This window comes from Ranitomeya imitator, chromosome 8 (assembly GCF_032444005.1).
Source record: "Ranitomeya imitator isolate aRanImi1 chromosome 8, aRanImi1.pri, whole genome shotgun sequence".
Taxonomy (NCBI): Eukaryota; Metazoa; Chordata; class Amphibia; order Anura; family Dendrobatidae; genus Ranitomeya; species Ranitomeya imitator.
Window position 1 is genome coordinate 36,318,327 of NC_091289.1, and position 14,731 is coordinate 36,333,057.

The 14,731-nt window shown below is 45.0% G+C and overlaps 1 protein-coding gene across 2 annotated transcripts in view; it reads right to left on the minus strand.

Moving 5' to 3' along the window:
- The window catches only part of NINJ1 (ninjurin 1), a 50,086-nt gene extending 35,709 nt beyond the window's left edge, over positions 1 to 14,377 (minus strand). The window contains exons 1-2 of one of the 2 annotated variants that reach the window (XM_069736743.1): positions 14,101 to 14,257; positions 5,880 to 6,861 (exon numbers count right to left, since the gene is read on the minus strand). In XM_069736743.1, the coding sequence (XP_069592844.1) occupies positions 5,880 to 6,002 (123 nt within the window). In that variant the 5' untranslated portion in view covers positions 6,003 to 6,861; positions 14,101 to 14,257. Of the gene's footprint in view, positions 1 to 5,879; positions 6,862 to 14,100 lie in introns of both variants that reach the window. The other variant, XM_069736744.1, reaches the window with a different exon arrangement.
- Positions 14,378 to 14,731: the final 354 nt, after the last annotated feature.

The following is a 14,731-nucleotide window of genomic DNA, read 5'->3' on the forward strand; positions in this document are numbered from 1 at the left end:
TTCTACTGGTATTTGACCTCTATGTGTGGACTCATCCTATGAAGCTAGGAGCAAACAATATGAAGCACTTTTCATTATTTAAGTGATATAAATGAGAAAACAATTACCAGTCATAGTAAAAAAGAAAAAAAAAACAAGTGATAAAGCCCAGCCCAGAGACAACAAGCCGCCAGATATTAAATTGCTAATTTGTTTTAGTTAAAAGGAAACGCTGTAAAATGAGGTCGTTGTTGGAGAAGAATCTAAATAAAACACAGAGAGACTTGTTCTCCACTGACATCACTCAAGTATTACACCACAACTGGAACAAAAAAGGTTAACGCCAACTAGATAAATACATTTTCTGAGTGTAGTTCAATAATAATTCTAAAAACTTACTTCTTACACCCCCAATCCTTTAGCTTTGTTTTCCTGAAAACACGAGGCACCAGAGCACAGATTAATTATTTATTCTAATCTTACATCATTTTTGTAAGAGTCAATGTCGCGGGTATACCAAACTTACAGGGCTGCTCTAGAAATCGAAAAAAATAAATAAAATAAATGTCATTATCAATAAATTGTGCAGTGTACATGGGCTGCTGATCACCTGACAAAGCAACAAAATGCTCGTACGTTGGATGAAATATTTTGGGGCGCTTGCTTAAAAAAAAATTATAAAGCACTTGACCAGGATGATGTGCTGCCGAGAACAATGACAATCTGTGTGTGCGTGGAATGAGCTATTACTGATCCTTCTGGGTACATCAGAAGCATGGTCGGACTTTGTAAACAAGCTTTTAAATGGCCGACAATTAGATTCTATGAAGTCAATTGACAGTCGTTTACAGCTGCGGGTCAGAATGTATAGAAGCCTTAGGTTTCAGGCACGGCAGTTGCGCCAATATTACGGATATTCAAGGATACCCTTAATGAAAGGTCTCATAATTACAAGTTATGACCTATCCACAGTATTGGTGATAATGTATGATCACTAGGGCTGCCAAAGTAGGCTCCTCTACAAATCATGGAAAAAGAGGTCCTTACCATGCTGGGTCACAGCAGTATCCCAGCTGCTGATCTTTTTTTTTTTTTATAGTCTGCGGGACAGATGCGAAAAGCTAGGTCCAGCCCTATGCATGACCTCTACTCCATTCAAGTATGGGAAAAAGGCGCCCCATACTCGTAATCAGGGCTTTGGAGTCGGTAAGCCAAACCTCCGACTCAGATTCATCAACTTCCATGACCCCAACTCCATGACTCCGACTCCACAGCCCTGCTCGTAATAAGTGGGGGACCCACCAGCGATCATCTGCTAGTCTGCTATCATGCAGTTGGAATTGTGAGAAAACCAATTTAATCACCAGCAAGTGAATGGGACACGCGCCAGTACCCACCATAACCACCCGTACCGATGAGCAGCTCAGCCAGTGTAAACCATGACAAGGGGCTTACTTCATTGTCTGGATCGGCAGGGTCTGGACTCCTACCCAAGACTGTTGGTCATACACATTGAAGTCCTGGAGATGCAGCAACTTTAGAGACATTTTCTATCTAATGGTCCGATGAAGATGAGACAAGTAGAAATTTACTACTGGTGTACTACTATTTGAGTTTGTTTTTATGTTTTACAGTTTTTCTTCTCGAGTCGCAAACGTTCTTTGAGTTCTCGATCTAAGCCAAAGTCTAAAGGAATTTGCTTATCTCTTGGCACCCTGCCTCTGAAACTTAATCATTTCCCATGGACGGGAGCAAAAAACATCCCGCTCGCCAGCAGCCTCCGTCCTAAGATTAGGCATCGGAGATTTCACTGACAGACTGAATAAACAAAGTCCAAGTGTAAAGCCCCCATAACCAATAGGTAGATGGGCTATCGTATGGCTGACACCTATTTCTCCCTACTGCTCCTATGTTCTCTATGAGAGAGACACTAGCAGAATCCTTTGATGGTTACTAATCCAACCAAGAGCAAAAGGCTTGGCAATCCGAAATTGGACATCCAGTTCCTTGTCTCCACCAACATTATCTGATCCGGAAGAGTCAGGAGACCCCATACACAGACTTCTACCGACACCTCGATGTCTGAAATGACAACAAGTCTCCAGACCAGAACTTAAGGTTGGCCATGGCCACTATTTTTTTTATTAGTGGCCTTTGCTTAGGATAACTTATCAATATTTGAGCAGCGTAGATGTGACACCCGGCACCCTTGCCCTTAAGCCGTTACCAGCATCTGCAACAGACAGAAATTCTCAGCTAATACCGGAACACGTCAACTCCATCAAAACTATAGTAGCCGGATACTACAGATTCAAACCATCTTCAAGGATCTGCAGGGCCTACAGGTAACAGCTGATTGGCATTAGTGACGAATATTGCACCCACCACAGATCAGATATTGGTGGCCTATCCCAGGAAACCAAGTGATCTCTGCCCCTACACCATGCTGCTTTCAGATTACATAGTAAAACCCTGCTGACAGATTCCCTCTAAGAACTAGAGAAATAGGCTAAAGTTTGTTTAAAACCTGTAACTATGGACACAAATAATTCTATATATGAGCTGTATACTCCAAACAGTAGGATTTTCTGGATTCCAGACTATTTGTTGCTTCATTCTTTAATTTAGATGCAATGGACCAAAAATATTATAATATTGTTTCTTCAATTCTTTAAGCCGCAAAACACATGTGCAATATATATCCGTTAAAACAGGAGGCTGCATAATTGATGTTTACGAGGAAAACACAACCACAAGAGCCACAGCATCATGCATTCCAAGCACACTGACGAACATTAGCTCCTTTCATGTACGGTATATAACAAAAATTGACATGAAACATGTGATGGAGGCTTTGCAGGCAACGTGTCAGCAGGATATACCCTTACAAGCCTCTTCCAAAATCGTTTGTCTCCTGAAAAGATCCATCAGTCAACCAAAGAGCTGCATACCGTAGGGTTCTTTGGAAAATTTCTGCAAAATATTCAAATAAAGGCAGAACTGTTGGCTGTACGTAATCTAAGGACCATTCGGAAGGCCAATATGTGCTCCAAAACAATAGCTGAACGACTAAATACAAGTCGATCGACACTTGTTTGTGACACCGTAGGAAAAAAAAAAAAAAACAAAACCAAACCAAGCAAAACAAACAAAAAAAAGACTTTGGCAATGATACATTTAGACTGAAGTGTTTAAAACATCGGAGTTTAAGATAGTGCTGGAGTAACGGTGCGCTGAAATCGTGAGTCTCTTAAAGAGTTTCACCCCTAAACAATTTGTTGGGCAGCCTTGCCCATAACCTGTCCGAACTCCACCCACTGTGCAAAAACGTTGGGTCTATCCTAAAAATGCCAAAAGTCAACATTTCAAGAATTCTGGATTAAACTGCCCCCTACGTGTCACTATCCGGTTTGCATTACTAAAAGAGAATTTAAGTAATACATTCTCTTTAAAAGGGGTTGTCTTCTTTTAGAAAACATTCTTCCATATGTTAACATAGCTATATAAAAAAATAAACTGAGTATCAGCCCGGATTCTCCCTTCCATGGGTCTTGGTCCAAGTATGGACTGGGTGCGGGTCTCCTTCCCGAACCTGACAGCCTCATACAGTATACGCGTACGAAACGGTTGAGTTTGGGTCCAGAGACTGTGAAGCACGGATGTGTGAATGCGACCTTACCCTCCCTGGGTCCAGCGCCAGTCTTTTGGAGAGCGGTGGTGGAGCAGAAGAAGAGCCTTTAGCCCTGGACCCGAAGAGGGAGAGTAAAGAATGAAAAACGGAACTGTCCACTGGACCAGGGTCATACAAATAGATTCACTCAATCGATCCTACCAGTGATTTCTGCTCTAGAGCTGCACATAATACACATACTGGACTTCTGCCATCATTTCCCCCCCCCCCCTTTTTTTGGGTCCATCTCCAACATGAGAAGACCCTCAATATTGAAATCACATTCAAAATGCACAAGAAAAATTGAAATGGAAATCGGAAAAAAAAAAAAAAATCTCTATCTCATATGCTAGGTTAAGGCTAGTTTCACATTTGCGTTTAAAAACGCAGGTGGTGAAAAAAAACGCATGTAAACGCTGCGCTTTTTAGACGCATGCGTTTTTGCAGGTGGTAAAAAAAACGTGGCGTTTTGACGCATTTACATGCGTTTTTTCCTGCGTTTGCGTTTTTGAAACGCATGATGAGAAGTGTGTGACAGCTGCCAATCATCAAAATCAACTAGAAAACCCACTATAAACAGAAATAGCTAGGGTTATGGTTAGGATGCCTAGGGTTAGGGTTAGGATCCCTTTAGGGTTAGGATCCCTTTAGGGTTAGGGTTGGGGGGTGGCTTAGTGTGTATTCTTGTGTTTTTCTATTGAAACGCATGCGTTTAAAAACGCAAGCAAACGCATGTGCTTAAAAATGCATGTGTTTACATAGACAGCAATGCGTTTTTTTGCGGCAAAAAACGCCTCTAGAAATTACTACATGTTGCATTTCTGCAACAAAACGCAAACATAGAAATGACGCATGCGTCGGCAAAACGCATTCAAAAAAAGCGCATGCGCTTTTAATGTTTAGTATAGAAAAAAAACGCATGCGTTTTGCGCTAAAACGCAGCGGCAAAAAACGCAAATGTGAAACCAGCCTAAGTGGGGAAAGTTTCTCAATCTATTAAAAAAACTCTATTTTTTTTTTTATGAAGTCCTGCCACTATAGGAAGTCATCGTAGGTAATACAATTGTGCAAGTCCCAAAAACAGAAACAAAATTACCGTAAGCAAATTTCTCACTGAAAACACCTAGCGCGGACAAAGTACTATTTTTAAGTGTCAAAAGGATGATTTAAAAAGGCCCAATGACCATTTGTGTGGGGGCCTCAAGCCCTTCATTCTCCCTGTATGTCCACAGTGAGAAAGCGAGCAGTGGTGAAGCATGTGCACTCCGCTTGATAACCTCTAGTGGGGGTCTTCGCGTTGGGGCCCACTGCTATGCGATATCTCAGGTTTAGCTGATAAATGTGGCTTGTGGCAAAACTTAAGGCATAATTTTTGAAACCCAGCAATCGTAAGTCGTCCAAACCGATCAGGTATTTAATTCCGCAATACTCATTTTCTTAAGAACGTTGGGGGGGAGGGGGAGGCCTGGAAGGAATGACAATATAAGGAGACATAATGGGGATATGTCCTAACCTGATGCTCAGATCCTTGTCTAAAACTACAAGTGACCTCTCTGCCAGGCAACGTAACGTAAAAATCAAGAACAGAAGAAGCCCCAAACCGGTCGTCCTAGGACCTGAGATACATTACCCAAGAAACAACACAATCGTTAGATAATTGCTCCGAGCGGTGCCAGAACATTGCCACCAATGACACCCGGGTGGGGGAAGGGGGGCGTATCCGCGAAGCAGAACAATGCCAACATTGTGATTCAAGGGCAAAACTAAACTGTATTACCGTCACTCACTTCCAAATAAAAATTAGGTCAAATCTTTCCTGATCTTGACTATTACTGAATGTTCACAAGAGCAAAGGTGCAAATGTAGGGAAAGCTTACTCAAAAAACAGATAGTGACATGTGGACTACATCTGGTATTACCACCGCGTCCCATTTATTTTAATGTTGCAATACTAGATATGTCCTTTAGGGGCAGCGATGATTTTCAACTTTCATACAATCATAAGAGGACGTCCTTCCTTGGAGATCGTTTTTTTAATAGTTTTTATTGACAAATCAGGGCATAATGAGGTTACACTGTATTATACAGTGGGGAAAATACATATATTTGATACACTGCCGATTTCCAGAAAATCACATTGTATAATTTTTAAATCATTAAACTGCATTATATTGCATGAAATAAGTATTTGATCACCGACTAACCAGCAAGAATTCTGCGCCTCACTGACCTTTTTCTTTAAGAAGCCTCCTACTCTGCTCTCATTACCAGTAAGACACACCTCCTTCATAAAAAAATTAAAATAAAAAAAAATTAAAATTAAAAATTTACACTGAAAAGGCCCGTATCTCATGAACCATATGGCGGATATCCACAACAGAAAAAAAATCTGAATATTTAGGGAAGCAGAGGGAATAAAATAAGAGCAAAAAATTGTTCACTTTTGAACTGTAACTGCGAGGCCACGCCAACATCACCGCACTAAGTGTGATTACGCGCTGACTATCCCCGCTGAGTGTAGTGATTGGCTGCCGCTGTCATATGCGTCGGCACAACAATTAGGACCCCCGGAATGGCTGCAGATTTATCAGGTTATTTTTATCATTTAACCATATTTCATACTTTGCAGCTATTTTTAATAAAAACTTGGATAACACCTTTAAATTATTACGGGACCATATGTTCTAATCACAAGATACAATCACAGCAAACATAGGAATGGGAGGAATATGTTTTTGGAAATGGGGGTTCCAGCCATAGCAAGTTATGCAATAAGGCTAGAAAAAAAAAACAAGAACAAAAAAAAAAAACGGGGGGGGGGGGGGGGGGTTTCAGGTATTGCAGTACCTACATGTTGTGCTTCGAAGGCTGAAAAAAGAAAATTCCCACACCCCAATATTCATTTAAAGCCCCTAGTGATCAGTGAGTGATGGCAAATCAAACCCAAAACAATCTTCATTGGTTTTGCTAGGATTAGCGCCCACGTTATCATGGCAGGGTCCTTTACTCAGTTTCGCTGCTGTACAGGAATTACGGTACTTTCCAGGCAGGGAACATCCCAGTAGCAAATTGCTGCTGGAAATTCCGATTATATATTGGCAACTGTGTGCAAAATCCACAGGAAACTGAGAAATCCAAGCCAAGGGGTGATGTCAGGTCGAGCTGAGGGAACCGTCAGAAGCGATCACTTCAATTCCTTGCTCGTAGTTCTCCTAAATACATAAAAGCATTACTTATTAAAAGGGCGAAACAACCAACTCGTCATCACGTAAGACCATAAGCAGCTGCAGCGCGGACAGGCAGGCATATGCCCGGTATCTGCAGCTGAAAGGATTCCTTTGTACGTTCACATCAGTGTGTTAGAAACTTGGGTCACGCTCAAGTAAAAAGGACTTATGACAAATGTATGTGAGGTGTAAACAAGAAGCGCCAGGAGATGTTCTATTGTAGGCAATGTTCTTTCGGGAACGGTTCCTTAAGATTACCACAGAGGTGACTATTTTTCCCAGATGTTTCTCTATAGACCAGTCTACTGGCCAGATGGACATGCTTTGCCTCGTTGTGGCTAATTTATCCTAATGGACAGATTTGAGGCTAAACGCACATCACTAAGGTAATGTGAACATGGCCTCAAACTAACAAGACCACTTTGGACTTTTAGCACTTGTTATGTCAATCCATCATCATTCAATTCCACGCTGAGTACAAGCTCTTCTCCACGCTGACTACAAGCTCTTCTCCACGCTGGGTACAAGCCCTTCTCCACGCTGGGTACAAGCCCTTCTCCACGCTGAGTACAAGCTCTTCTCCACGCTGACTACAAGCTCTTCTCCACGCTGAGCAGAAGCCCTTCTCCACGCTAAGTACAAGCCCTTCTCCACGCTGACTACAAGCCCTTCTCCACGCTGACTACAAGCCCTTCTCCACGCTGACTACAAGCTCTTCTCCACGCTAAGTACAAGCTCTTCTCCACGTTGACTACAAGCTCTTCTCCACGCTAAGTACAAGCCCTTCTCCACGCTGACTACAAGCCCTTCTCCACGCTGACTACAAGCTCTTCTCCATGCTGACTACAATCTCTTCTCCACGCTGGGTACAAGCCCTTCTCCACGCTGAGTACAAGCTCTTCTCCACGCTGACTACAAGCTCTTCTCCACGCTGGGTACAAGCCCTTCTCCTTGCTGGGTACAAGCCCTTCTCCACGCTGAGTACAAGCCCTTCTCCACGCTGGGTACAAGCCCTTCTCCACGCTGGGTACAAGCCCTTCTCCACGCTGGGTACAAGCTCTTCTCCACGATGACTACAAGCTCTTCTCCACGCTGACTACAAGCTCTTCTCCACGCTGAGCACAAGCCCTTCTCCACGCTAAGTACAAGCTCTTCTCCACGCTGACTACAAGATCTTCTCCACGCTAAGTACAAGCTCTTCTCCACGTTGACTACAAGCCCTTCTCCACGCTGACTACAAGCTCTTCTCCACGCTGACTACAAGCCCTTCTCCACGCTGACTACAAGCCCTTCTCCACGCTGACTACAAGCCCTTCTCCACGCTGACTACAAGCTCTTCTCCACGCTGACTACAAGCCCTTCTCCACGCTGACTACAAGCTCTTCTCCACGCTGACTACAAGCTCTTCTCCACGCTGACTACAAGCTCTTCTCCACGCTGACTACAAGCTCTTCTCCACGCTGACTACAAGCCCTTCTCCACGCTGACTACAAGCTCTTCTCCACGCTGACTACAAGCTCTTCTCCACGTTGACTACAAGCTCTTCTCCACGCTGACTACAAGCCCTTCTCCACGCTGACTACAAGCTCTTCTCCACGCTGACTACAAGCTCTTCTCCACGCTGACTACAAGCTCTTCTCCACGCTGACTACAAGCTCTTCTCCACGCTGACTACAAGCTCTTCTCCATGCTGACTACAATCTCTTCTCCACGCTGACTACAAGCCCTTCTCCACGCTGACTACAAGCTCTTCTCCATGCTGACTACAAGCTCTTCTCCACGCTGACTACAAGCTCTTCTCCATGCTGACTACAAGCTCTTCTCCACGCTGACTACAAGCTCTTCTCTCGTGAAAGCTGCAGTCCGATTTCGAGGAATTCAACGAGAAGGAATGTGGGGAATGTAACTATCAGACCACTGATTACAGAAATCCCCTCTAAAACGACAGCAGCCTTCTCACACAGAAAACAGTTACAAGGGCACATCGGAAATTGTGCAAAGAAAAAAAAAGTGGACAGAATAAGGCCGGGATCACACATACGCGAGATATGGCCGAGTCTCGCAGATGAAGACCCAGCTCTGGCGCCGGCACTCCGGAGCGGAGCGTGCAGCCGCACAGCAATACATGGAGTTACACGCTCCGCTCCGGAGTGCCGGTGTCAGAGCTGGGTTTTCACCTGCGAGACTCGGCCGTATCTCGCGTATGTGTGATCCCGGTCTAAGGGTAGATCACAATACAATGAAAAATAAATAAATAACCTTAACCAACAGCACCACCCTTGCCCACAGTCCGTGTCTGGTACTACAGAGCACAACATTTTAAGGGTGTTGTGTCATCTGAAAATTAGCTTTAATATTTTTAACATAAAAATATGATTCAATTTCCGGTTACATTTTTCTTCAATTTTAATTTTTCATTAATAAAATAACATCTTTTCATTCTCACTCTGGCCACTAAACATAATAATAGACTGAAAAGTCCTGTTCTCTACAGTACTCTTTTCGGTAGTCTCGTTATCATCACAGGCACAGATAAGGCAGCATCCACCATTCACAGTAAGTAATGGTTACAGCTCAACTCCTCTCTCTCCCTGCACAATGACCTGTGCACAGATCAGTGAGCATGCCTAGAAAACACTCCCAAAAGAAATCAAAGAACATCTCAGGACTATTATCCAAGATCCATGTAACTGCTGTAAAGACGATCTCTAAATGCTGGTAATGGAAGCTCAGGCAAGATGGCTGTGCCGATAATCGTCTACAACAACGGTAAATATTTGATCTTCTGATACTAAATGGGGCCAATCCTAAGAGGACAAGATAGCAATCTATTGTTACTGAAAAGGTTTCTGACTTTATGACATCATTTATCCATAACAATGCACAATATCACAAGACGTAAGTCCAAATATGACCGATGACACCTCCTGTATGCGGTACAGCTGCTCTTTTACTTAATCTGGGGCGGATCGCAAACCCTGATATTTCCATAGGGATCTATGTGTTCTATTCACATCTGTGTGCAAGATGTACGGAAAGAAATACTGCCCACACCCTCTGCAGCTGCAGGCCCTGCGACCTGGGGCCGAAGTGTAATAATTAGTATATTAACTATGACGTATACAGCGCTCAATTAATTACATCTTACATATTCTGGAAGAAATAACACATAAGTGGACCATTACGGACAGCTGGAGACATTAAGAGGCACCATGATCAGTAAGGGACATTTTTCTTGACTTTCTCTGTATCTTTGTCTAGTCGAATAAATAAACAAACCATAAATCGTCCATGTTCACACTTACGGAAAGAAAGCGGCATTTTTGCAAGTTTCTACACGAAAATATGCAATGCCAACCTGACCTGATCATTGCGTTTTTTGATGCATTTTTATGTTTTGTTTTTTGTTTTGTTTTTTTTAAATTCAGACACACTGGAATTTTACCCTACAAAAAACACAATTGTGCTTACATGCATTTTTCTGACTCAAAAAAAAAAAAAATGCACAGCTCAACAGTCTAAGGGTATGTTCACACGTTCAGGATTTCCATCCTTTTTTTTTCCTGACTGTTTTTTAAAAAACTGCAGCTCTTGGCAGAAAACGCAGGTCCTTTTTTTGGTCCTTTTTTGGTCCGTTTTTGATGCGTTTTTTGATGCGTTTTTTGATGCGTTTTTTTGATGCAGTTTTCTAGCCAGAGTCTGTGTGTTTTCTAGGAATTTTTTTAGGGTTAAAATGGCTGAAAATACCCTAACCCTACCCCTAACCCTACCCCTAACCCTAACCCTACCCCTAACCCTACCCCTAACCCTAACCCTACCCCTAACCCTACCCCTAACCCTAACCCTACCCCTAACCCTACCCCTAACCCTACCCCTAACCCTACCCCTAACCCTAACCCTAACCCTACCCCTAACCCTACCCCTACCCCTATTCTAACCTTAGTGAAAAAAAAAAAAAAAAAATTCTTTATTTTTTTTATTGTCCCTACCTATGGGGGTGACAAAGGGGGGGGGGTGTCATTTACTATTTTTTTATTTTGATCACTGAGATAGGTTATATCTCAGTGATCAAAATGCACTTTGGAACGAATCTGCCGGCCGGCAGATTCGGCGGGCGCACTGCGCATGCGCCCGCCATTTTGCAAGATGGCGGCGCCCAGGGAGAAGACGGCCGGACGGACACCGGGACGCCGGGTGAGTATAAGGGGGGGAGATTAGGGCACGGGGGGGGCATCAGAGCACTGGGGGGGGGCATCGGAGCACTGGGGGGGGGGCATCGGAGCACGGGGGGGCGGGATCGGAACACGGGGGGGGCAGCCACACTCCGCCCACGCACTTCCGCCCGCTCCCCGCACTTCCTGCTGCAGCGGTTCTGCACATCAAATCGCAGTAAAACCCGCAGATATATTTTTGATCTGCGGGTTTTACTGCGGTTTGGACCTCACAATGGAGGTCTATGGGTGCAGAACCGCTGCGGCTCCGGAAAAAGAATTGACATGCTCCTTCTTTTTTCCGGGAGCTATTCAGCGCGTCTTTTTTTTAACAATTTCCGGACCATGTGCACAGTGTGTCCTGTTTTCCATAGGGTACAGTGTACTGTACCCTGCATGGAAAACAGCTGCGGAACCGCAGCGGCAAAACCGCCGCGGTTCCGCGGTAAAAAACGCACTGTGTGAACATGGCCTAAGGCCGGTTTCACACGTCAGCGGCTCCGGTACGTGAGGTGACAGTTTCCTCACGTACCGGAGACACTGACTCACGTAGACACATTGAAATCAATGTGTCTCTGCACATGTCAGCGTGTTTTCACGGACCGTGTGCAAAACACGGAGACATGTCAGTGTTCGTGGGAGCGCACGGATTACACGGACCCATTAAAGTCAATGGGTCCGTGTAAAACACGTACCGCACACGGACGCTGTCCGTGTGCCGTGCAGGAGACAGCGCTACAGTAAGCGCTGTCCCCCCCACGTGGTGCTGAAGCCGCCATTCATATCTTCTCTCCAACAGCGTTCGCTGGAGAGAAGATATGAAAAATCCTTTTTTTTTTTTTTTTCTCGTGTTTAAAATAAAGATCCATGTCCCTACCCCCTGTGCGCCTGCCCGCTGTTAATAAAATACTCACCCGGATCTCTCGCAGCGTCCTCTCCGCGCCACAGCTTCTCCTGTATGTGCAGTCACGCGGCTCCCATAGCGGTGGAGCCGCATATTCAGCACTGTAATGGGCGGCACCACGTGACCGCTCATACAGGAGAAGGTGCGGCGCGGAGAGGAGGCTGCGAGGGAGCCGGGTGAGTATTTTATTAACAGCGGGCGGGCGCACAGGGGGTGGGAGGGGGGTGGGGACAGGGATCTTTATTTTAAACATGAGAAGAAAAAAAAAAAGGATTTTTCATATCTTCTCTCCAGCGAACGCTGCTGGACAGAAGATATGAATGGCGGCTTCAGCACCAAATGCAGGGGACAGCGCTTATCTCTAGCGCTGTCTCCTGCACGCTCCGTGTGGTACCCAGTCGGCACACGTGTGCCACACGGATGGCCTACGTGAGCTCACGGACACGGATAATTCCGGTACCGGAATTATCTGGACGTGTGGGACAGGCCTAAGTATGGTGGAGTTTTCATGAAATTGCATCCACGTGGCATGAACGGTACAGCACAAAAAATGCATTGAAAAAAAAAAAAAGTGTATTGACGAATAATACCTCCAAAATATGGCAGACGTGCTATAATTTTTTTTTTTAGATTCCTATGAAGGTTGTGTGACCTTATATGAAATCAGAGGCAAGTAGAGATACGTAATCGATGCTAAAAACAAAGATAGCAAATACTCGGCAGTAAGTAAATAAATAGTAATAGTACATGTAAATAACAAACATTGTTTGTATCAAAAAAGCATAAAATCATCCCACTGAAACAACGTTCCATCTGAATCCTGTTTTATGGGGCTTCAGGTGGAAACTCCTGACAGATTCTCGAACATTGGGCGAAACAAGACGTGATCCCAGCCAGAGGCTCGGGTCACACCGGCGCATATTCTCACATCCGATCGATTATGCAAATCACACTCTGATCAGTGTCAGCACAGTGTGTGATCATAGTGTGATCCGATTCTCCATTCAGTCAGTCCTTGGAAAGCAGACTGCACTCAGATGTCATCAGAGTGCAGCTGAATGTTTTCCAAGCAGTCATTGACTTGCATGGCAGAGTTCAATACAAATATCAGATCGAACTAGGGCATGATGCGATTTTTTTTTTTTTTATCCCGGACCGGATCTGTCCGAGGAAAAAAAATAAATCAGACGTGCATGATCTAATAGGCAAACATTGGTCCGATGTTTTGTCGGATACGCTCATCTGCACCTGCCCTTAGGAACACTCTTTTCCAGTCTAGACAAGCTGCCAATCACCCGACAAATGAGCCAAACATTCGTTCACTGGAAGAAATGATTTTCGAGCTTGCTAAAAAAACAAAAGTCCTCACTGTCGGCAGCACATCGTCCGCTGTAAACAGGACCCTGCTGCTCATAACACGATATTCTTTGCGCACAGAACGATCCTACGCTGTCCGTCAGTGTAAAGGCATTCTGATCTGTCCGGTGTCCAAAGTGCAAATTAACCACAATGTCAGCGGTGGATAGATGATTAATGACAATAACTCATCCATTGTATTGTCTGAGCCAAGATAGGTGGTGTATACAATGTGAGCGGTGAGACATGCGGCTGCGGGGACTGGAACATATTTTTCGAGCAAGACGACGACATTTGGTTAGGACCCGAGCATGCTCAGATAACACCTTATCCCAGCACGCTCACTCATCACTAGCGCGGACACATCCAAAACAAACACAAAAGTATAAGAAGCCAGGTAAAAGTACCAAAGAGGCATTTCTAGACAGGCACAGAGGCAGAAGAATATCCCCTGAGATTAGAAGGGTGCAGCCCTAATTCCCAGGCTGACAGATGATGGAAATTCACATTTTCACATTATTTTTTCTAATTGGGGCCAATGAGTTCTACGCTGGTGTCAGTGCCACCTACAACCTGCTGGTGGCGCTATGGAGCAGATCAGTGTGAACAGGTGACAACTGGATCAGAACTGTCACCATGGCAGAAAGTTGTGTGTGCAGCAGCTCGTGACGTCACTACAGGGGGATACACCGACTGTCAGGCACGGCAGCACCGTGTATGACCTCTGTCAGCCTTCCCGCAGCCCACCGTTACCTCCTCCTCCTCTGGATGCTCCCCGGGGCCGCCGTTCATCTCTAGCTCCTCAGCTCGGGTCCCCATGACTGGCTGCACCATGCACCGGGAGCTGACGGGCCGTGTACGGTGCAGCTCGGCCGGGATGGTGTCGCAGGATCTGCCTCCGCCTGGAAGTGAGAGCAAGGGAAGTGCGGCCGCCGGTGATAACGGGAAGGACGCAGCGCCTCCCCCTGGTGGCCGACACTGGAAGTGAGAGCAGGGGAAGTGCGGCCGCCGCTGATAACGGGAAGGACGCAGCGCCTCCCCCTGGTGGCCGACACTGGAAGTGAGAGCAGGGGAAGTGCGGCCGCCGCTGATAACGGGAAGGACGCAGCGCCTCCCCCTGGTGGCCGACACTGGAAGTGACAGCCGGAGTCCAGCAGCTGCTGCTCCAACGCTGCACAATGCCAAGTCATCATCAGCAGAGTACCATCATCCATCATCAATCATTATTATCAATCTTATCAGTTATCAATCATTATCATCTATATTATCAGTTATCAATCATTATCATCACTCAGTATCGATCTTATCATCCATCATCAATCATTGTCATCAATCCTATCAGACATCAATTATCATCATCCATCATCACTATCAATCATTATCA